The sequence below is a fragment of the Sceloporus undulatus genome, chromosome 2, assembly GCF_019175285.1.
Source record: "Sceloporus undulatus isolate JIND9_A2432 ecotype Alabama chromosome 2, SceUnd_v1.1, whole genome shotgun sequence".
NCBI lineage: Eukaryota > Metazoa > Chordata > Lepidosauria > Squamata > Phrynosomatidae > Sceloporus > Sceloporus undulatus.
In genome coordinates, this window is record NC_056523.1 from 125,795,684 (window position 1) to 125,820,325 (window position 24,642).

Below are 24,642 nucleotides of genomic sequence, written 5' to 3' on the forward strand. Positions count from 1 at the left end.
CTTGGCCATATAAACCCACTGGTTGACCTTGGGCAAGTCACATTCTTTCAGCCTTGAAGGATGGCAATAGCAGACCCCCTCTGAAGAAACATGCTTTAAAAAAAAACATGATAGAGTAACCTTTGGGTCACCATAAATCAGAAACGACTTGAAGACACAACAACAACAACAACAACAACAACAGTTTATTTTAAACTTATGTTATGTTGTACATTTTTAGTTATATTTATTTTAACTTTTGTAAATCACCTTGCATCCCAGACTTGAAAATCACCACACTACTTCAGCAATCACTGGCCCCAGTTTCACATATGGGTTGAGGAAATGACTCAAGCACTGAACATTCAGAACTCTTTTGATGCATTTTTATTAAGTTTGAAAGATGGAGCCCTGTATACATCAGGAAGCAGGGGGGCCATCAACCAACAACCACCACTTTGCAACACCGAGCAGCAGTCCAGTCAATGTTGGCACACTGGCAGTGACACTGGTTGTCACCACGGATATCCCAGGAACCACAGGCCATTCCACAGGCACATCCAGTGGCCTTGTAACCTGTGGGTATAAAAGTGATGACTGAGAAACAGACATCCTAGCATCTGAACCATTATGGTGCAGAAGATGCCCACATCTCATACTATCGCAACAGAATACAAACTTTCAGAATGGATCTGCTAATTATCAAGCTGAACAATCAACCAGACTCATAGAACATCATATCTTAGCTTGCCTGTTTATGTTATTTATACACAAAACAAGCAAACATCCATGGGAATGTGCATGCCCTTCTTCTACAGAATACATCTCCTTCTTACCCTATTCCCTACATACCTCCCACAACTCCTGATTTGCTCCCAATGAGAGCTTCTCCCACAACACAACAAAATGTCTTACCTAAAGGACAGGTGACATCAGCACCACGAGCTGATACACTTGTGCAAGTCAGCTGGGCCTTTTCAAGAGCTGCAGACACTGTGAGATGAGAAAAGAGGTTACTATCAACCATATGCTGATTAACCATATGCTGTCCTTGCTCCAAAAAAAAAACAAAACAGGGATTTTTTTCTAATGCTGCTATACAAATATCTAGGATCAATGTGAATTTACTCTCATTCTCAAGGAAGCATCGATGTGCTCTGTACACAACAAAGAAATCAATTTCAAGCAACTTGGGGTCATGTCTATCCTATATTTATATTATAGTCTCCCATGATCATGCTTCTTTATTACACGTTACTGTACTGAGTTTCTTTGGTCTTGCCCATCCTAACTGTAGCACTAGTCAGTCGTAGATTCCAGTTACTTATACTTTCTGAAATGTTTTTAGTGCCTGTACACAATGCACGAAGATACACACTAGCTCACAGGAATCCTGAGCATAGCCATCTTGTAATGCAGAAGTAGGGAATTGTGGTCCTTCAGATGTTTTTAACATTCAACTTTCATTAGCACTAGTTAATACAGCCAATGGTGAGGGATTATAAAAAACAGCAGCCCCAAAACATCTGGAGTCGCAATTTTCTGTTCTTGTTGAAATGCAGAGGCTGATCTAAGTTTTGTTCAACTATAGTGTCTTCACGCTAACCAGAATGTAACAACATGGGTAGGCAAAAGTGTAGCATTGAGATTGACAGCAGTGTAATAGTTAGAGCAAAGAATGTCAAACATTTGGGGATAGGGACCACACAGACCACAAAATAACACTTGGGGGGGGGGGTCACATCAGGACACACTGTCAAATGAATTCAATTACAGATACATATATTCAAGATCAGGTTCATAGCAGGGAGTACTTTAACATATACCCCAAGCATTGTGATGAGCTCTTATTTCCCACAGCCCAACTTATGACAGATCAGTGGGGTGGGGGAGTAGGCCAGCCATACAAACAACAGCCATGGGCTAAGGGTTGTCCTTAAGTGAGCCACAATGTTGGACAAACAGCACTGGAAAGATACAGATTAAAATCTCTGCTCAGCCACAAAGCTACCCTTCGGCCAGTCACTATCTCTCAGTCTCACCTACGTCATAAGGATATTGTGAGGATACAATAGATGGAGGAAAATGTGCAGCTTCTTGGAAAAAGAACTTAATAAAAATAGAACAAATAAAATAAAAGGTAACAAATATTTTATAACACAGTGAGCAGTGTAGTGAATCTGGCCATTCTATGAAGAAATGAGCAGAATTCTCCAACTGAGTCATGAGAAACAATGGTAGATTTCCCCCACTTTATCTTCCACCCACCTACAACAGACACTCTGTGTCATTAACATCTAGAGGGCAGGAAGAAATCTAATTGTTACCTATTACTTTGTCTTTGTGTAATGACAACTGCTAAAGATGCTCAGCCTCAACCAAGACAGGGGGACAAAGGAGGTGAAATCCTATTGAATATATGTGCATTGAAAAGTCTGTGACTCAATAACAATTCTACACAGGTTGACTCAGTAATTAATAATTGTGTATTATTAGCAAGCAGCATGTACAGAGACAATTGAATGTAGGATGTAAGACTGAATACTATTCTTCCTCTCCCGTCATTGGAATCATAGATCTGGAAGAGGCTTCTGGGCCATCGGATCCAACCCCCTGCTCAGTGCAAGACCTCCAGCTAAAGCATCTGTCCAGCCTCTCTATGAAGATGTCCAGTGAAAGAACACCATCACCATCACCTCTCTAGGTAATTGCTGAAACACTGTCAAGAAGTTCCTTCTAATGTACAATCAAAATCTATCCTCCTGTAACTTAAAACCGTTAGAACTAGTCCTACTCTCTGGGGCAGCAGAGAACAAACCTGTTCCTTCCTCTCTATGGCAGCCCTTGAAGTATTTAAAGTGTGTGATCATGTCACATTCTAATCTTCTCTTCACCAATCTGAACATGTCCTTCAACCTCTTCTCATATGTTTTGTTCTCCATACCTTTTATTATCTTTATTGTTCTTTTCTGAAATCACTCCAACTTGTCTTTTTTTCAAAATGAGGCACCCAGAACTGAACACTCCAGATGAGGCCTGACCACCACAGTATATAGGGGACTATTTCCTTCCTCGACTTGGAAACCATGGTTCTATTAATGCAGGCTAAAATACCATTTGCTTTTTTTGCTGCAGCAAAAACACTGCTGGCTCATATTCAATTTACAATCAACAATAATCTCAGAGTCCTTTTCACATGTGGTACTTCTGAACCATGTATCCTACACCCTATACTTGCATATTTGTTTTTGGGGACCTAAATGTTGAATTTTGCATTTGTCTCTATTGAATTTCATTAAATTAATTTCTGCCCTATTTTCTAGTTTATCATGTCCTCTTTGAATTCTTTTCCTAACTTCCAGTGTGTTAGCCACCCCTCCCAGTTTTGTATCACCTGCAAGCTTGATGAGGATTCCATCTAGCTCGTCATTGAAGAGCTTTATCACACTAGTGGGCAAACGGGATTTAAACAAGAGTTAAACTGGAGAAAACCAGGAAATGTCATGTGATAAATTTCAGGCATTTCCTGGTTTTCTCTAGTTTAACTCTCATTTAAATCCTGTTTGCCCGCTAGTGTGATAAAGCTGATAAAAATGTTAAAGAGTAATGATCCCAGGATAGAACCCTGAGGCACTTCAGTTAAGACTCTCTTCCAACTTGAAGCACAGCCATTTAAAGACCTTTTGAGCAGTTTTCCAACTAATTATGGGAAATTATTAAAACATGTTATTACTGCAATTTGTCATTTGACTTGAAATCTCCTGTGCATTCTCAAATGTAACTTCCATTTGAATTCAGTGGGCCTTACTCCCAGTTAAGTTCTGTTTTTGCCTTATTCTGAAATCCTACCTGCAATACCCTGGGAGTCAACCTCTGCTGAAACACAGTAGAAATAACCTTGGATAAATACTCATATTATTGCTTTCCTTCATTAATCTTATGTGGCAGAAACTATGCTCTAAGAAACATGGTTGTTAGCTGTGGGTTGAGCCATCTAGGGAGAGGTGTGCTTATCCAGAAGAGGGCAAGCAAGAGAACCAGAAAACTGAATTAAGAGTCTCTCCTGAGAGGTATCAGGTCTTGGGATCTGACAAGGAAAATTGTGAATCACTGGGATGGGCTTTTCAGTTCAGAATGGATCCAAGATAAGGCATACTTCAATAAATGCACGAACAAACTTGATCTAGCAATAATATTGCAGCAGGGAAACAGCTTTTGTTTTCCAGTTTTCTGACCTGAGCTACAAGAAGGGAACATGGTATTATGGCTCATACCCTTTTTGCTTTACGCAGAGGAAGGAACAATGTTGTTGAGGGATCTATGGAAAAACCCCTTCCCACATCTGTTGATCACCAAATTTGCTTGGCATGGGAGTGGCAAATAACTGTTTTCCCCCTTTAAAACAAGGTATGGGGGTAGATTGCATCTCGCTCTGAAAACTGATGGTTCTCCCAGAGGCCTCCCAGAACTAGTGAGCTTCAGAATAAGGCATAGTCTCTCCATGCAATTTGTTTTAAATTAAGAAACTGCCTGGTGGCAAGGCAGCAGTTATACCAGTGGGCTGCAGTCCCTGGACAAGGTAGTCTTCCCATCATGGATATTCCTCATTTCTTCTTTGCATTATGGGAGGATGCAAATCCTAAATAACAATTTTGGTCACAAACTTGGGATCTTTCCTCTTCCAAGAAAGCATTGTGGATTATCATTAGAAGGGGACACTCCTTATAAGGGGAAACTGATTTTTTTAGAAGGCCAATGAGACACTGAGGAGATTAGCGTACCTGGAAATCCTGCCGTGATAGATGTGGGATTGAAAAACCAAAAACAGCTGTTTTCGCATGCAGCCGCAGCCGAGCAAGTGCAACCTGTATGCAGCCCAGACCCCAGCCACACTTATCCAGCCACTTTTCAAAAACGAGTGCTCACCATTTTTGAAAAGCGGCTGGATAAGTGCGGCTGGGGTCCAGGCTGCATACAGGTTGCGCTTGCCTGGCCACGGCTACATGCAATAACACCCGGTTTTGACTTTTCAATCCCGTGTCTATCCTGGTGAGGTTTCCAGGTGTGATAATCTCCTGAGTTCCAAGCATAAAAAGGTTCCCCAGCTAGACCCAGATACAAATACCTTTGGAATCAATGGCTGCCTTGATCATCTCATCAATAGCCCTGTCAACAGTGCAGCATGTCTGAGCACTTGCATACTTTGCAGGAATCAACACAGCAAAGAGCAGGAACACAATGACTTTCATCATTTTGGTGGTGCAGAACTTCCTGCAGAAGAAAAGCTGTTGTCATTACATCATTTATCATGTCAGGGACAGCAAAATGTGGATGACAAGAGAGGAGAAGCAGAGCTCTTGAGAAATTTACGGAAGTTTTTTTGTGGATTTTTCAGGCTATGTGGCCATGTTCTAGAAGATTTTCTTCCTGACCTTTTGCCAGGACATAGCCACATAGCCTGAAAAATTCACAAACAAAAAAAACCTTTGGATGCTGGCCATGAAAGCCTTTGACTTCACAGTTTACAGAAGATCCATGCTCTTTATTGGGACCAACTGGGATCCCAACTAAAAATTATAGAGATAGAGCAATGAGCTAGCTTTCAAGTTTCACAGAACTCTTCCATGGGCTCCAACTTCTTTCTTCAGCATGTAAAGAAATATGAAATTGAAAGAGAAAGAGAAACTGAAACACAGGTGAAGACTGGCAATAAAATAAGAACATGAAAATATACTGTTCTCCCCATTGATTACTTCTTGTGTCAAAACCTTTCTCCTAGATGTGTTTTTGTAAGTAAAAACTAAGATTAGTTGGCTAAGAAGTTGACACAACAAGTGGATGTAGATTACTCTTCAAGGTTACTCCTTCTGTAGCTGGAATAATAGCATGTTATGTTTTTAAGGGATTTGTGAGTCCATTGGTCACCGCAGCCAGTGTGCCACTGTTTGGACTACTGACTAGACTACAAACCACCACTATAGTCTAACCAGTGGCACATTGGCTGCTGACCTATTTCTTTCTGGCCTGCCTCAGTTTTGCTGCCCACTAGGGGGGTGTTCCCATTTGGCAGATAAAACGGATTATATTGGAGCGATTCTGATTCGGATTATGTTCCGGGAATAATTCGAATTTTTCCCATCATTTCCATTACCAAAAGGCCACTACCGCGATTCATTTAAACCTTGTTTTCATTCCCATTTATTTTCAATCGCTTTATTTTAAAGCGGATTAACTTGCTCCCCGTTCCCATTTGTGTCCACAAGCTGTCAATCAAGTGCATAGGCTTCAGACGTCACAAGCCTTGGGGTTTTTTTTTGGGGGGGGGGCAGCCAATTAAAACTGACTGCATCCAAGGCTCTTCTGTTGTGTCTCCCCAGACTAGAAGGAGGTTTGGCAAATCGGATCAAGGAGGAGAAGGCAGCGGGCTTCATTAATGGGGAGAGAATCTTTGGGGAAGAGAGAAGATAAGGCTTGATCCCCCCCCTCAGATCCCTGGACGTCCAGGCTCTCCATTCCCCAAAATTGCTTTGCCTCCCCCAATGCTCCTTGGGCTGTTTGGAGGGCAATCAAGCAGGGATGTCCTGCAATGCCCATCCCATAGTTCCTCTGGAATGAGCCTTCTTTCCCAAAATCACTTTGCCTCCCCCATTGCTCCTTGGGCTGTTTGGAGGGCGATCAAGCAGGGATGTCCTGCAATGCCCATCCCATAGTTCCTCGGGAAGGAGCCTCCTTTCCCAAAAATCGCTTTGCCTCCCCCATTGCTCTCTGGGCTGTCTGAGGGGCGATCAAGCAGGCATGTACTGCAAAGCCCATCTGCTGCTTAGGCACTCAGGCAGAGGTGAAAAAAGAAAAAAGAATAGTTTAAAATGGTGTTCAATGGCTCTCCTCACACATCGGTCTATGAATGAGGAGCAGAGGGGAGGTTGCAATCCACCGGGGGAAAGTCTATGCGAATTGAAGAAAATGGCGCTGGCAATGCAGAAAGAGACCAAAGAGGGTGACACCCCCAGGCCAGTCCCTTGAGTGCTGCTCCTCCCATCTCCAGGTTCCCGAATCAGACACCCTTTCGTTCCCATTTGGATACAGCGAATCGTACCCCGCTTTCAAAAATAACTCGCGTTATAAACTACTATTTTTTTAAACCGAATTATAGGCTGATAATCCGGTTTAAACATTTTAATTCGATTCTAATTCGAGATGCTGTGGGAACGAATGAAGGTTAATGAAGATTAAATTCGAGCTTCAGTGGGAACGATGCACCCTAAATTCGGATCATGACCCGCTTTATAGGTAAGTGGGAACGACCCCTAGGTTGCGATGTGGCAACAATAACCATCAGTCTGTTCCTATTTCTATGGCATTGCAACAGTCTCAGCTGATTGTACCAAGGCATGCAGGACACCAGCCCCTTTCTCACTGCAGGCACGGAAGGAAAATAAAATGTGAACATAATGCTTGTAGAACAGCCATCTCTGCAATTCTCTCATTTGCTCAACCAGGGCTGCTGCCTCCATCGCTCTCTCTTCCTGCCCTGTCCCTTAATCCTGCCTCTCCACACACCCCATACCCTACTCAGCATGCCTCTAGGGTTTTTCTTTCTCTCTAATTTTGTTTATGCAATTCCAGAGCTCTGCAGCTGCAATTTAAAAAAAAAAATTCAATTGAGGCTGCAGAATTGCAGAATTGTGCAAAAAAATGAAAATAAATAAATAAATAAAAAGATTAGCAAGGATGGAAAGGGGGACAGGAGGGGACTCTGACACCGTGTGACTGCCTATCACACAAGTGACCTCTTGCACCTGGGGAGTTGCAAGATTGCCATGCCATTCGCAGGTTTGCCTCATGAATGAAAAGGGTCGGCTGGGGGACAGGGCAGCTATGGGTGGAAGGTGGCCTGCCTAAGCCCCTTCCCTCCCAGGGAAATTGCTGTTTAAAACCCATGTGTAGTGATCTCCACAGAGCCATCATCCTTTGCTCTCTACATGCCTTGGGAGTAAATTTAAAATGATTTTCTTATGCATACCAAATATGAATCTATAGCAACGATAAGAGAAACTACTATAAATACTTCATTGAGGGTTCTCAAAACATCTCCACTAAAATATAAACTGGAAATTGATCAGTTTACCCTGTCAGAAATAAACTATTAATCAAATGAATCATGTATGAACCAAAATAAAACTTATAAACCTCAGCATTTGGCAAGTTTCAATTGAGAGTTTTACAGTGCATGTAAATAAACTTGCCAAATTTTGAAGGTCTATTTCTGTTTCTTCTGGGTACATATTACAAACTGTACCTATAACCCTCCACCTGTTTACCCAGTAGTAAGTTTCACTAAATAAACATGATACTCAGAAGTACACTTCGTTTTATTTAATAGGACTTACTACTTGGAAAACAGGTAGAGAGCTATAGCACAGTTTGTCATATGTACCCAGAAGAAACTGAAGCCTATTTGCCATTATTTCCCCACTTTGCCTTGTTAAAAAGAAGACACTCATACTCACCTTCAAGAGCAAGGAATCTTTCAAAAAGTTTCACTCACTAAGCAAATAAGCTGCCTTTAAATGGAGCAGAATTACAGAATGTTACATCTGATTGGTTTGCTTTTTCAAGATTTAACCCATCCCCTATTACACATACCTCAAGGCAGTACCTTGCACAATGTTGTGAAAAAATGTCCTTGTTTGCTCAAAAATTATTTCCCAGGACACAAAGGGGACAAGATCACATTGTCCAGAACTTTTGCAGATGAAAATCTCATGGCATGAAAGATATTTAATATTGTTTGTAAATATACTCTTGAGAATGGCAAAATCCAAAAGAGGGGTTTCCCAGTGAAACTACTGCTTTGTTTGAATCATGATAAAATTATATCCTTGTTCCTCATGCAAATTTTTAAAGAACACCACTGTTCTTTTATTCAGATAATGTACCTTCCATATCCCACCTGCCAGGTAAACAAATGTATTGGCAAAGAAACACATTCTTTTTATTTACCATTATCCAAACAAAGGTGGGGGACTCGAGGAGATCCCCAGCAAGTAAGTCAGTGTCATTTTAAATGTTGGGGAAATGAATTTCTGCAAGAGGCTGAGTAACCTTTAAGACTGTTTGCACCTTTATATACTAGTAATAACTGAGAAGAACTCCAGGTGTGGGGTGAATTAAGAGTTTTATTTTTAAAAAATGTGGAGTGTAATCACACACACAATACCAATTCACACAGACACATTATTCAAAGCTAACTAAAATAGAAATATGGAAACAGGATAGCGGTGTTTGATGGGTTTGCAGGGGGTGATAATTACCTGTCTGATAAGTAGGCCATAGAAAGCTGTGGCTCAGACTGAGGGGTCTGGGGGTAGGGTAGCACGGTTTCATACACGAAGTGTAACCTGGGACAACTGTATGCGTACTGTGGGTGCACAGAGACTAAGTTCTTGGGACTGATATTTATACCTGAAACCAAGCTGTGGGCTATCTTGTAAGGTAACAAGGACTGGATGCCCTTTCCCAGGAATCAACAATGGGATTCTGGAATGGTTGGTGGCTTCAATTTTAGTGTGACAGAAACAGTGATTGGTTCAGGATAGCCACAACATGGGTGGATAGGGAGATTTGTCTGGAAATACAACAGGAGGTAGGCAGAGAGGTTGACTTACAGTACAAGGAAATATTTGTCTCAAGGTGCAAGAGGAAATGCAGATGACTTGGGGAAAGCAAGGGGACTTAGTAGCTTTGATTGTATTATTACTTGGCTTGTTCCTATGCCTCAGGTCTTGCTTCTTTTCTCCTGTGAGTCTGATCTAGTGTTACTAAAGGTATTGCCACTTCTCAAGAACATGCTAGCTCTAGATATGGAATATGAAATATGGGAACCCTAAATACAACACAGGGTATGCAGGGTGTGCTAACATTACATTACAACAGTCTCCCTCCTGATAGAAGTTCCACAAGTCAAGATAAATCTCCTGACCTTCCCTAATCTTTAATGACTATGCAGGTATAACCCCAGGTTTTGCTTCCTTGGAATGAGGTTGTTGCTGGCGTTTAGTATTTTGTGATTCATGGTTTATTTACACCAGATATACATGGCCTTTTCAGTCCCAGGTATTACATTGGGTGTTGGCAAAGGAGCACGTGCACAGACACACATGCTTGCATGCATGTGCAAATACTCGTTCACAGAAAGAGAGAGAAGGGTCACCTGGGGGTACAGAGGAGATTGTTTATTTGTTAAACGTGTATCCTGCATTCTCTCCCATGAACTCAAGGCTCTCCATGTCTCCACTGTATTCTCTCAACCACCTTGTGGGATAAATCATCCTGTATACAGCCTGGATCTCCAAGGTCCCAGTATAAAACCCTAACCACTTGCTGGCCTCCTTTTGACCCCAGTAATTTCCGTTTTTACAACTGCCATTAGTGGTGATAAAGCAGTTATTTTGGCAATGCTGATAGTTGAGTCATAGTTCTCTTTCTCTGGTTTCTTCCAGCAGATCCAGCCAACAGGGCACAGCTCCTTTGACAAAAACTTGGATTCACACTCTGATTCAGTGATGGCCTTACTGTTTGAGTATATAGGACACCACCTAACCCTAGTTAAATCCCAAACAGCAAAGTGTTAGAGCTTGAAAAGAAAGATGTTGGCTAGAAAACTAGCTGTAACCAGCTGTACCTCTGTTATCCCTTGGCCTGTGTCTCAGGTGATGCCGCCCTCCATCCTATTAGTTCCAGTGGACATCACCCACCACTGCCCTCACAATTTTTTGCCTAGAGTACTACAACCTTCTTTCTGATCTTCCATTGTCTTCCTTCTATCCCCCGGAACTTTGTTGTTGCTATAATCTCATGACACCACATCTTGAAATCCCATCATGTGAGACCCCTGTGCACTCCCATGACTCTTAAAGCAGCTGCACGCTGATTTAATGTTACAGCATTGGAAAGGCCTCACAATATAGGCTGAGTCTCCCCCATCAGGAATTCCAAAATTCAAAATATTCCAAAACCCAAACTTGTCCACATGGATGGCTGAGATAGTGACAGCTTTGCTTTCTGATGGTTCAATGTGCACAAAGCATGTTTCATGCACAAAATTATTAAAAACTATTTTGTATAAAATCACCTTCAAGCTATGTGTATAAGGTATATATGAAACATAAATGATTTTTATGTTTAGACTCAGGTCCCATCTCCTAGATGTCTCACTCAGAATATGCAAACATTCCAAAATCCAAAACACTTCTTGTCCCAAGCATTTCAGATAAGGGAAACTCAACCGTACTCTGGTCATTTCTTTACTGTAACATGGAGTTACACTATTGTAACATGGACAGGAAGGACTTGTTGCTGACTTGTGGACAGGGCTGCATTGTTCAACCACAGATTGCCCTAGGCAGCCTTGCACCACTTGTGTGAACATCAATTTTCAGTAATGCAGAGGAAAACCACAGATGAGAAGCACTTTTCACACGAATTAGTATTCTTGCCAGTGTGTTTTATATTGGAATTATAAATCAACTGTAGCCTGACATGCGAAAATACTCTTAGAGAAGGGCTGTGCTTGAATCAGCCATAGTTAGTTCAAAGCACGTGTATGTATAGTTTCATGGCTCACAAATAACAACCCATTAATAAGTGATGCAATGTTTTTCTCCCATGGTGTTATTTTAGAGACCTGGTATCCCTGCATATTAAAAAATCAGCATGAAGCACAGATGTTCCGTATTCTGTGGTGGGGAGCACTACGCAGAGAAAAAAGCCTACCATCTTGTACATAAGCAAAGCTACCCATTTGAAAGGAGGAGCAAGGGCAACACAAAGACACATTCCTAAGACCAAATTCCAAAGCAGTGGTCTTTGTCAGTGGTGTGGCTTGTGTGGTGTCATCCTGTGTGGGGCAGGGGACGAATTGCCTTGCTTTCCCAGCCCCCAACCTGGCAAGACCACAGTCCTCCTGTGGGACCTTTGCTCTGAAGACCCCAGCAGGAGTCAGTGGTGTCATATACTGAGGGGGACAGTGCTCTGACAGTGCACCACTGCAGTGGGTATCCACCTGGCATCCACCTAAAGGCAAACCTATAATGGGGTTTTCTTGACAAGATTTGTTCAGATGAGGTTTACCATTGCCTTCCCCTAAGGCAGCAGATTTCATGATCAAGCGAGAACTGAACCCTGGTCAGGAGGGTCGTAGTCCAGTGCTCAAATCAGTACATCATGCTGGCTCCCCCAGAGTCAATATGCAGTGCTAATACAGTGGTGCTAAAACTTGTTTGGACCAGCAAACACCTAGAACCATAGAACTGGAAGAGACCCCAAGGGCCAACCTCCTGCCATGCAGGAATGCACAGATAGATGGCCATCCAGCCTCTGCTTAAAGGCCTGCAATGGCGGAGACTCCACTACTCTCCCAGAGGGCGTGAGGGTTTCTAGCCTTTGGTGGCAAAGTCTTCCATTCTGAGGGGACTGGGCCTCCTTTGAGGCCAGGGAGGGACACTCTGGGGCCAGGCGGAGGCGGCGGAGGCGGCCTAGTTCCCCTCTGCCTTCTTCTCTCCTCCTCCTCGGAGAAGGAGGAAGGGGCGAGTCCCGGGCCGACTCCGCCCGCCGGCTCCAGAGGCGGAAGTGGCGGCCTCCGGGGCAGAGGCCGGAGCGGCGGGACTCACTCGGGGGGGCCATGGCGCCAGGGGCGGCGGCGGCGGCGGCGGCGGCGGCGGCGGGGCTGAAGGCGGTCGTGGGAGAGAGTGAGTGCGGGCTGAAGGGAGGGGGCCTTATGGCAGAGGAGGAGGGGCACGGCCGAAGAGGAACCAAAGGCGAAACGCTACCGTCCGACACCAACATTCGGGCTTCGCCGAGTGGAGGACATGCGGGAGCTCCCCTGAGCAGAAGGCGGAAGGGAGGAGGGGGCGCCCCTGGGGGGCCTGATGGAGAAAGGAGGCTTGCCACTGCCCTCCTCTGAGGCTGAGAGAATGTGACTCGCCCAAGGCCTCCAGAGTCCTGCTCCGATGCTCAAAGCCCTGCGCCCCAGTGGCTCCTGACAACCAAAGCCCACCCACCTCTGGCTCTGAGACCGACTGAAAGGAAGGAGCTCTGTCCGAGGCCTCAGAGAGATGGGCGTTTCTGGGGAAGGAGCAGCTTCCTTCTTCTTCCCCCCTTTCTTTTAAAAAGGCTTTTTATTAAATCTGACCACTGAAGCATGGGCACAGGCAACATATTAGACACACAGTCTATTTATCTCAATGTGACATCTTAATTAATCCTTTTCTTTAACTGACCATCTTTCTAACACAATCAAGCATTGATGGCCTTTTAAACATTCCCTTTCTCTCAAAATCCTTCTACTTTATACCTCTCTTTCTATTCCTTCTGTCTTTCCAACACTATCTTACCCATTCTTTCTCTCTTTCCTTATCTTAGCCTTCTTCCCTGAGTCCCATTTTGTCTCTCTTACCATCTTCCACTTAGGAAGTAGCATGTTCTGAGGAACCTGCATCAGAGGAAGTAGGCTGAAGTCTACCAAAGTGCATACTACCAACTTCTTTCTTTCATTTTGTCTCAAAGGTGCGTTGTTGTTGTTGTTAACCTTTGAGTCAATCTCAACCCATGTGCCCCCATGAATGAGACACCTCCAAGAGTCCCTGTCCTCCACTGCTCCGCTTAGTTCATGGAAATAGAGTCCATCCATCTAGCATGCGGCCTTCCTCTCTTTCTACCCCCCTCCACCTTTCCTGGCGTTATTGCTTCTTCCAGTGACTCATGCCTTCTCATGATGTGACCAAAACATGACATCCTCAGTTTGTTATCTTGACTTCCAGGAAGATTTCTGGCTTGATCTGTTCAGAGACCCATTTGTGTGTCTTTTTGGCTGTCTAGGATCCTCAGCACTCTTCTCCAGCACCACATCTCAAACGTGCTGCAAGGTCGCTTTGCATACTGATTATCCAGAATAACACAGCTAGGTCTTTGAATCCAAAATCCACAAAACAGTGATGACCTTCATTCAGCCAGCCAGAATGGACAATATGCATGTTGCAAGCTTTTAAAGCTCCACTGGCAAAGGTGTTAAAAATCATTATGTTGTTGTTAACAGCCCTCGAGTCGACTGCCAGCTCTTGCTGCCCCTGTGGAGAAGACATCTCTCCACTTCCTTGTCCTCTGCAGCTCTGCTCAGGTCCTGTAGATTCAGGTCCAGTGGCTTCCCTGATTGAGTATCCATCTGGCCTGCAGCCTTCCTCTCTTTCTGCTTCCCTCCACCATTCCTAGCATTACGTAGTGTCTTTTCTCATGATGTGGCCAAAGTATGTCAGCCTCAGCTTAATAATCTTTGCTTCAAGGGAGATTTCAGGCTTGTTTGTCGTTTTGGCAATCTGCGGTATTCTCAGAACTCTGCTCCAGCACCGCATCTCAAAACAGTTGATTTTCTTCTAGTCTGTTTTCTTCACTGTTCAGCTTTTGCATCTGTACATAGTGATGGGGACTACCATGACTTGGACGAGTTGGACTTTAGGGTTCATTTTAATATCTTTACTCTTTAGGATCTTGTTTAGTTATTTCATGAACTCTCATTCCTAGTCTTCTGATTTCTTGACTACTGTCTGCATTCTGCTCAGTGTTCATCTATAGGTACCATGACTCTTTTACTATTTCGATTTCCTCATTGGTTAGGTTGAATTTACTCCGTAGTCATTATTTTTATTTTCTTTATGTTCATCATTAAGCCTGTCTTTGCACATTCAGCCGTGACTGACCTTCCTTAGTAATTGTTCCAAACCGGTGATGTTTTCTGCTAGTAGTATGGTGTTGTCTGCATAGGGAGGGGAAAAAGACAGTGACAAGCCTGTGTGAGCAGTGGTCTTCAAAATTTCTGTGGTGTGTTTATACTGTGTATGTGTATCATTTTAAGCACCAGCATTTTAAAGTTCTTCATAGATTTTCATGCATGTTGCATTTTTACACATGACATCTCTTTATGCTGCATTAATTAGCTGGCCATTACTGATGCAGCCATCCCATTCCAATTTGTGCTTGTGTGTTAGAATCTCTCATTTCCAAGTGCTGCTTTGGAAAAGAAGGAATTTTAAGGAGAATTAACCCGTTACTTCAAAGACTAATACATTTATTAATGGTTTTTGCTTCTGCTTTTGTGTTCTTAATTCAGAGACATAGCCATGTTAGTCTGGTATTCAAAAGGATGTTGTAGTTGTAAACTTGCATCTGAAGAATTAGACCAGGTCTATGAAAACATATGCTACAGCTTCTTTTACACAGAAGCTGGCCCAAAATCAGCCTGAAAATAATAATAATAATAATAATTGTTATTTATATTTCCCGCCTCTCCCTGAGGATCGAGGCGGGATTACAACCATAAAACAGTAACAACATTTAAAACCCATACAGTAAAACAATAGCATCACTCAAAACTACAATTCAGAACAATAAAATCATCATCTAAAATACACAACTGCAGCCAAAAGTGGGGATTTTCCTTAGTGCTTTATAAAAAATCAGGTGGGTAGATCTGTTTTAAGTGCCTTCTTGAAGGCATCTAAGGTGGTGATAAGACAGATCTCTTCCGGCAAGTTGTTCCATAGTTTGGGGGCTGTGGCTGTGTACGCTCTGTGGGAAGTTATTGATACCCTGGTCTTTGAATATTCTAACAAATTCTTCCCAGATGTTCTGAGAGTGAGGGGCGGATTATGTAGGGAGAGGCGTTCCCTCAAGTAACTCGGGCCCAAGCCATTAGGGCTTTAAAGGTAATGACCAACACTTTGTATTGCGCCCAGAAGTTAATTGGCAACCAGTCAAGGGATTTTAGCACCAGTGTTATATGGTCTGACCTAGATGTTCCAGTGACCAATCTGGCTGCCTTTTGGAACTAGTTGAAGCGCTTCCACTTGGTACAAAGGTAGCTCCACGTAGGGCGCTTACAGAAATCTAAGCGAGAGCTTACCAGTGCATGTACCACGGTTTCAAGGTCCTTTTGGTCAAGGTAGGAATGCAGTTGGCATATCAGCTGAAGCTGATACCAAGCACTCCCTTGGTGCACCTCCATCATCCACTGGAGATGATAACTGTAGAATTAACCAGGAGTATTCCCAAACTGCAAACTTTGTTCTTTAGGGGAAGTGGTGACCCCATCCAGGACTGGTTCACAGATCTCCGTCCCTGGCGTTGGGGAACCTATCACGAGTACCTCTGTTTTTCTCTGGATTCAACTGATTTGTTTTTCCCTCACTCAGCCCTTATGACCTAGGCAGGCATCCAGAGGAGAGATGCCGTCCTTAGTCACTGTAACAATAAGAGACATAGAGAGATAGATCTCGGTGTCATCAGCAAACTGATAACACCAGCCCATGTTCTGGATGATCTCCCTTGGCTTAATTAAATAAAAACAGCAGGGGGGATAGAATGGCGCCCTGAGGGACACCAGATGTCAGCTCTCCCTCCGGTAGAGCAACTACTCTCCCAGCCTCACATCTGGAATCTGCCCAAGAAGTAGGAGTGGAGCCACGGGAACGTAGTGCTTCCATACCTAACTCCCTCGGGCATTCCAAAGGATAGCATGGTCGATGGTATCGAAGGCCGCTGAGATGTCCAAGAGCACCAATAGGGTCACACATTCCCTGTTGATACTCAACGGAGAGATCATCGACAAGGCAACCATGGCAACTCAAATCGTACCCACCGAAGCCAATTTGAAATGGGTCCTAGCATCCTGCCCACGGATGCCAGGTCTGTACTAAAGACCACGTCAAGTGTATTACCAGCACAGGTGGTAGGACCCAAGACTAATGGGGGACAGGCCCAGGGTAGTCATGAAATACATGAACTCCCAGCTGCAACACCGTCAGATCTAATGAGACGGCTTCAAAGGGGGGATGTTAAAGTCCACCAGGACCAAAAGCCTGGGAGACTCAAACACCAGCCTGAGACCAGGCTGTCAGCTTGGCCAGGAGTCTTGTTAGACAACAGGATGGACGGTATGCTAGCAGAATCCCCAGACTGTCCTTAGCCTTCAGGGTCAGGTAAATACACTCATGTATTCTTTTTTTGGACCGATTTCCTGGTCAAAGTGATGGTATTTTTATGGACCATGGCCATCTCCCCCCCCGCCCACTTTCCCTAACTCCTGCTCCTGACAGAATACCTAGCTGGGAGAGCTTTAACCCAGGTCACACTACTACCTCTCCCAGCCAAAAGGAGTAGAATGCATTCCTTTTCATGTGCCGTTGGGACTGCAGTGGTGGTCCAATCCGGGGCTGGGTGCATGCAACTATTGCAGCCCACAACACAAACAGGCCCTGTGGATCTTGGGGTGGCCCTTTTGGCCGCATGTTTTGTCCCCCATTTAATTTCAAAGGTGCTACAAGATCCCTTTGCATACTTGGTTTCTTAATATAAGCCTCTCTTCCTTTTTTGCCTGATCTTCCATTCTCTGCTGATCTATTGTAATACAGTTTTGATGGTGGTTTCAAAACAAATTTCAAAAGTACTGCCTCTGTACTGCTTCTTCTTTTTTCAAAGCTTCATTTTCTTCTTCATGTCATCCTGTATGATTTACTTTAACCTTTATGATCCCCGAATTGTTTGCATGAACTTGCAATTGCCAGCGTTTCTACTTCATTCAGCTGTAGCACCAGAACTGAACAGTTTAAACCGTCCTCCGCCGGCCCCCGGTCCCCTCTGCCGCTGAAATCGCCGCCGATTTCGGCGTCTTGGCCCATTTTGAAGGGCAAAATGGCGGCGCCCATTAAGAGAGCCCGCGGGGGCCTCCCGAGCCCTGAAACGGGTCCACAGCTGTGCAACGGTCCCCTGGGAGGCCCGCTGCGGCCTCCGAGCCTGAAACTGGGCTCAAGCAGCCGCAACGGCCTCTGGGAGGCCCGTTGCCGTCGTGGGGCCCTCCAGGAGGGCTCCGACGGCGGCCGGGGGCCCTGGGAGGCCGTTGCCTGCTGGGCCCTCCAGGAGGGCTCCTGCGACGGCAGCGGGCCTCCCAGAGGCCGTTGCCTTTGCTGGGTCCTCCAGAGGGCCCGACGGCAGCAGTGGGCCCGGAGGGCCAGTTGCCGTCGCGGGGGCCCCCGGGAGGGCTCCGACGGCGACGCGGCCCCCTGGAGGTCAGTTTGCTGTCCCTTGGCCCCTCCAGGAGGGCTCCTGCGATGGCAGCGGGCCTCCCAGAGGCCCATTGCCTTCGCTGGAGTCCTCCAGGAGGGCTCCGGCGGCGGCAGCGGGCCCCTGGGAGGCCAGTTTGCCGTCGCAGGGGCCCTCAGGAGGGCTCCTACGGCAGCAGCGGGCCCTGGCATCAGGGGCCAGCAAAGACGGGGAGGCCTCAGCGTTGGCGGTCCCCGACGGCTCTTTCCCGGCCTCTGACAGGGCCTGGGGCCCGTCAGGGGCCGGCAAAGAGGAGGTGGCCTGGCCCCTGGGGGTGGAAGCCGTCCCGCCGGGGGTGGAAGCTCCACCCCAGCACGCGGCTCCACCCCCCTGGGTTCGGCCCCCAGGGCCTGAGGCACAACCCGCCCCGGCTCAAATTGCCTACCCCTTTAAACCCACACCCCACCACACCCAAGTTGTAGGTTTCAGTTTTGTCTTTTTGGAAAGTAATGGTTTGATAAAAAATAGCCAACTGTGAGAAGTAAAGCACATAGAGCACAGAAAGAGACTGCGCCTAGGGATGTTTTTTGTTTCCTGTTCACAAGACAAGGTTACTTGGATACCTACTCTACACACAGTGCTGAAAGTTTGAACAGCTTTTTGTTTGTTGTTTCGTTGTTTGTTTGTTTGTTAAAGACTGAGGCCACATAGGGGGTTGTAGCTTTGGTTTTTGTTTCATTTTCTTACTTGCCTGTGGGCCAAAGTTGTGCAAGGCTAGTGATACAAAACCAGTATCTTAGATGTGCAAGTGTTATAAATAAACCGCCAGCTAATGCTAAGTTTATGCACCTGCCAGAAGAAAGTGAGGTGTAAAGAATGAAGGTGAGTTGATTCTGTGAGAAGGTGAGAAACGCAAACAACTTAAAGTTGGTACTCCCCCCCCCCCCCTTTTTATCCTTATTATACAGTTTCCCTACTATGCATTATTTGGCCGTCATCAAATCTACCTGCGAACATTATGGTGTTTTCCATATATGATGTAAACTGCTGGATATGTTTAATGTAAATGTAATGTGCATTAATTTTCTCCATGCTGCTGCTTCTTTGTTGGTCATCTGCAACCTTGGGGCACTTCTTCAGGTTTGCATGTAACCAAATTTTAAAAAGCCCAGTAATGTTGCGGTTATTGAAATTCTATTAAATCCTTCCTTGGGAAGAGGGAATATCCAGTCGGTCACACCCAATGGCACAGCAGTGCTTTTATGTAATGTTTTCCAAATTTTGTTGTGGTTGGTCTCATGACAGTGCTGCCCATATGGCCGCCGTCATGAGGACGTCACGGCACCGCGCCCTCTAGACGTGACGTCCTTGCTCTGCGTTTCGGAGCTCCTTCCTGGTTTGTCCACTGGGCGCAGCCTTCAGCACGGCTGCGGCCCAGCGGCCTAAAGGGGGCCGGCTCCTTTCTCTTCTCCCCGCCGCCGTGGGGTGTCCTTGGGGCTTCAAGCCCCAGGCCCCCCTTTTCAGGCTGCGGGGAAGCGGAGTTTTGCTGCTTCCCCCGCGCCCGAAAAGCGGCGGAATCGGGGCCTCAGTGGCTGGCCGTGTAGCCGCTGAAGCCCCGATACTCTGGGGAAAGGGGCGGGTCCAGACCGCCCCAAATGGGCGGTCTAACTGCCATTGTTTAGGTATGAGCCAGCGTGGTAATGTGGTTTGAGCATTTACTGTGACCGGGAAACCAGGGTTCAAACCCAGGCAGGCCACAAAAACCCACTGGGTGACTTGGGTAACTCACACTCTCCTCAAGCCTCAGAAGATGACAGTGGCAACCTCACTCTGAAGAAATGCCAAGAAAATTCCATGATAGAGATCCCCTTAGGGTTGTTGGTGGAAAACAACTTGAAAACACACAGCAACACATCGCATACACATATACATTGTGTATATCAATTGTCTTCCTTATCTGAAATGTTTGGCACTAGAAGAGTTTGGGATTTCGAAATAGCTGTATTTGCATAGAACATAGAGTTGGAAAGACCACAAGGGCCATCCAGTCCAACCCCTGCCATGCAGGAAAGCACAATCAAGCATCCCCGACAGATGACCATCCAGCCTCTGAAAACTTTAAGGAAGGAGACTCCCACTATACTCGGAGGAGTTTGTTCCACTGTCGAACAGCCCTTACTGTCAGGAAGTTCCTCCTAATGCTGAGGTGGAATCCTTTTTCCTGCAGCTTGCATCCATTGCTCCGGTCGTGTTCTCGTGGAGCAGCAGAAAACAAGCTTTCTCCCTCCTCAATATGACATCCCTTCAAATATTTAAACAGGGCTATCAATCACCCACCTCTTAACCTTCTCTCTCTCCAGGCTAAACATCCCCAGCTCCCTAAGACGTTCCTCATAGGACATGGTTTCCAGACCTTTCAGCATTTTAGTCACCCTCCTTGGACACGCTCCAGTTTTTCCAGTGTCCTTTTGAACTGTGGCCCAGAACTGGACACAATATTCCAGTGGGGCCTGACCAAAGTAGAGTAACGTGGCACTATTACTCTCTGTGATCGAACATATACTTTTATTGATGCAGCCTAAAATTGCCTTGGCCTTTTTAGCTGCCCCAGCACACTGTTGACTCATATTCAACTTGTGGTCTACTGGACTCCTAGATCCCTTTCACTAATAGTTTCGATTCAGCCAGGTGTCCCCCCATCCTAATCTGTGCATTTCATTTTCTGCCCTAATGGCAGTACCTTACTCTTTCCTGTGTTGAATTTCATTTGTTAGCTTTGGCCAGATTTCTAGTCTATCAGTCATTTAGCTACTCTCCCCCCCCCTAATTTGGTGGGTGTCACTGAAAATTTGATAAGTATGTCCCCAATTTTGTCCTCCAAGTCATTGATAAAGATGTTGAATAGCACTGGACCCAGGACAGAGCCCTGTGGGACCCCACTGGTCACTTCTCTCCAGGATGAAAAGAGCCATTACTGTATTGAGAACCCTTTGGGTTCAGTCAGTCAACCAATACACAATCCATGTAACAGTTGCCTTGTCTAGCCCACATTTCTAGAAGCTTGTTGTGCAAGATAATCATGGGGAACTTACTATATCCACAGCATCCCCTCATCTAATGAGCTGGTATTTTTATTTAAAAGAGAGATCTGGTTTGTCTGGCATGACTTGTTTCTCTGAAACCCATGTTGACTTTTTGTGATTAGTGGCATTGCCTTCTAATGTTCACAGACTCTTCAGAACATTCTCTAGAATCTTTCCTGTTTAGATGTCAGACACTGGATGATAATTTTTTTGGATCCTCTTTTTTCCTCTTTTTCCCTTTTTGAAGATGGGGACAACGTTTGCCCTCCTCCAGTCTGCTGGCACTTCTCCTGTTCTCCAGGAGTTCTCAAAGATTATTACCAATGGTTCCGATTATATTGAATTTGCCAGTTCTTTAAACCTTGGATGTAGTTCATCTGGTCCTGGAGACTTATATCGTTAGGTAACAGGTATTCCCTGTACTATCTCTTTACTTATCTGTGCTGAAATTCCCCATTCTGTCCTCTGCTCCATATCCTCAGGTTGAGCACCCTTACCTTTTCTGAGAAGACTGAAGCAAAAAGGTATAATCTGCCTTTTCTCTTGTCCCCTGTTAGCATTTTGCCTTCTACACAGAAGATTAGGACAACTACAAGAAGAACTACTTCAAGAAGAAACTACAAGAAGATAGGAAAACAAAAATATGCTGGTTCCCAGTGATCAGTTACAAAAATTATGATTCACATTAAGAGCTCACATGTTATCTGTGATTCAGCCATGTGATAGATCACATGCATTATCTATGCCTAATGATTCGTTCTGCCAATTTCTAGCCTTTCCAGCTGTGATGTTCTATAAAATAGCTTGTTTGGTTCCGCTTCACAATTTATTTGTCCATTTTCATGGAACATACATTAAGTAACCTTAACTTATTTGTCCCTTTTGTGGAAGACCCATTAAAATAGCATAACAAATAGATATTGGGGTGTGGGCTTATCATCATTTCAGATAGTTATTTTGGGGTGGGGTTACCACGTTGTCTGCGCCTCCATTTCCCTAGCTTGTCTTCATCTCCCCCCCCCCCCAACACACACACACACCAAGTCGGGTGCCAGCTATCTTCAATCTCAATTTACTCCTTGCTAGATATTTTTCCCATCATTTGGTCTAGCTGTGGGCTTAAAGTTACATATGGGAAATCACTAGTTCTTGTGCTCATTTGCCTTGAAAGAGCCATTATAGGAGCTGCATACTGAGCATACTCCCTGGCCATTTGCAGACAATTTTTGCTCACCACTAGCAACCAGGTCAGTATTTAATTATAGCTGCTTTAAAGGAAAATCATTTTCCTTAACCCAAATGTAAATTAGCTTTTTCTTTTCCCCTGCTATATGCGTTTTTAAACATCCATTGTATAGAGAGCTTGCCTGTGAAACATTTCAGCTGGAAAAAAACGAATAAGCAGCAGCTGCTAGCCTGCTAATACTTATTAAATAAGATGGCTGCAGCTCTTATGCTGCCTTAGTAGCGGGTTGAAGTTCACTGGGAATCTTTGTTCTTAAGTGTGTTGCTCAGATCCTTGAAGTTTCAGTAATTTAGAAAGATTGCTGTTAGTTTAATATCTCTTATCTAGTTTCTGCTGTATGTTTTTTTGTTTGTTTTGTTGTTTTTGCTCTTACTCTGTTGTTTGATTCCAGACATAGAAAAGAAGGGTGGGATGTTAAACACACAAGAGGTTGAAGATTTTTTTCCACCCAAGCCTATGTTTGGCTTAGAATGTAGTTTGGCTTGCCTTCTTTTAGGGTAGAAAACTTGTTGATAATTGTTGCTTGCATTCATTCTTTTCACTGCCAGCTCAGTTGTAACTTATTCAGAGAACTATGCCAATAAATAGACAGTTTTAAGATGGATTTATGTGGTTGAAAACTCCTTCAGCAAACAACTTTTCTTGTCCTTCAGTGTCCTGTAGTTGGCTGAAATGATAATGAAGTAGCAACATCATTTTGTAGATTCATCTTGTAGATACCAAAAACTGGGTGTTTATAACAACTGTGTGAAAGTCAAAGGATAGACCAGATACCCAGCATAATTTGCTTAGGGTTCATCATGTGTTGTTAAAACAGACCAGCAGCAGTCAGCCCATGGCAGTATGGCTGGAAGCCAGTCTTGACAAACTGGGGACAGTGGCTATCATGGTTGTATAACTCACCCTAGCGATAATGGAGGTCTGTCAAGAAATATTGTGGAATGAGGAGCAATTAAGCTAACCCGTTTCATGAAGTGTTGCGATAGCAGCCCGTTTTGTAGTAAACCACCTTCTCTCAACACAATTCATATCCTCCATATCCGTGGATATGGAGGGCTGACCATATCAATAGGTCAATATGACATAATGGTAATAAGTGTGGACTTTTTGAGGGAAAAGCAAAAGAGAATAAATGAAAAATTGTCAACTTGTAAATTTCCAGAGGATTTCAGCAATTCCATTCTTGAGAGTTCTCAACAATTCCATTTTTTCGAGGAATGTACCATTTTCCTTGAAAAAAACTAGTGAAATACAGAAGATATAATGTATCACACTGTTGATGAGCAAATTTCTTTGTAACTTGGGGTCAGAAGTTAGGGATCAGAAAGAAATGGGGTAAAAGGGACGGTAAACAGATATTCATAGTGGACCCTGGGTTTTTTGGGCTTCCCCTTCCCATTTTTGTTCTCAGTTGCTCATGACAAGGTGGGCAAAGTGTGCCCCAAAGGCCACATGTGCCCCACCCAGGTTGCTTCATGGCCCCCTGGGGCCTCCAGGAGTCAGTGTTTTTCAAAATACGGTAACTTCAAAATGCCCCAAGATGGCCTTGAGGGTGTGAAGGGCATTTCTGCAAAAATGACAAGAATAATATTAAGCAGTCAATTGGTGATAATGCTGTCCTTATCTCTTAGCACAGTGGTTTTCAACCTTGGGTCCTCTGTGCATTTAAAACTTCAGGTCCCAGAATCTTTGATCATTTGGGCAAGTTGGCTGGGACGTCCGGAAGTTGAAGTCCAAAACATTAGGAGAGCCAAAGGTTTAGAACCACTGTCTGTAGCAGGTGGGGATTTTGGGGGGATAGATTTTTTAGTGGATGGGAGAAGAATGGTAGAGAGCATACTCTCCAAATGGACTCATGCTGGTCCACAAGTTCTCAGCTGCTAGTCCTTAGACAGTTTCCGAAAAGAAAGAAATGCATATAGCAAAGGACGCCCAAACTAACCTGTCCCTGGCACATTGTAAGGTGGGAAGAATTGCCATTGCCACAAATCACAGCTTGAAAAGCACAGGTTTAACAGATGGTGATTGTTCCCAAGACCACCGTTGAGTCTAATTTACAAGCCTCTGGTAGTAAAAAGTTAGAATACAGTTGAAGAGAGACCGCAAGGCCTCCAGTCCAATCCCTTGCCATGCAGGAAATCTAAATCAAGCAGCACCCCGACAGATGGCCATCCAGCCTCTGTTTAAAGACCTCTAAGGAAGGAGACTCCACGACATCCGGGGTGTGGTTCCACTGTCGAACAG

At 44.6% G+C, this 24,642-nt stretch overlaps 2 protein-coding genes across 2 annotated transcripts in view; one reads left to right on the forward strand and one right to left on the reverse strand.

Moving 5' to 3' along the window:
• Positions 1–351: 351 nt before the first annotated feature.
• RETN (resistin) lies at positions 352–8,615 on the reverse strand. The gene is made up of 4 exons (XM_042451199.1): positions 8,490–8,615; positions 5,105–5,250; positions 895–972; positions 352–555 (listed from the first exon to the last, which is right to left on the reverse strand). The coding sequence occupies exons 2-4, from the start codon at positions 5,229–5,231 to the stop codon at positions 419–421; spliced, it is 342 nt and encodes a 113-aa protein (XP_042307133.1). The 5' UTR covers positions 5,232–5,250; positions 8,490–8,615; the 3' UTR covers positions 352–418.
• A 4,003-nt stretch (positions 8,616–12,618) lies between these two features.
• The window catches only part of STXBP2 (syntaxin binding protein 2), a 58,342-nt gene continuing 46,318 nt past the window's right edge, over positions 12,619–24,642 (forward strand). The window contains exon 1 of the mRNA XM_042451184.1: positions 12,619–12,728. Within this exon, the coding sequence (XP_042307118.1) occupies positions 12,662–12,728 (67 nt within the window). The 5' untranslated portion in view covers positions 12,619–12,661. The remainder of the gene's footprint in view (positions 12,729–24,642) is intronic.

Coding starts and splice junctions, on each gene's coding strand:
- RETN (XM_042451199.1), bottom strand. CDS start 5,231: ATGATGAAAGTCATTGTGTTCCTGCTCTTTGCTGTGTTGATTCCTGCA. Junction 973..5,104: donor GGCAGCCATTGATTCCAAAG/GTATTTGTATCT, acceptor CTCATCTCACAG/TGTCTGCAGCTCTTGAAAAG. Junction 556..894: donor TGATGTCACCTGTCCTTTAG/GTAAGACATTTT, acceptor TTATACCCACAG/GTTACAAGGCCACTGGATGT.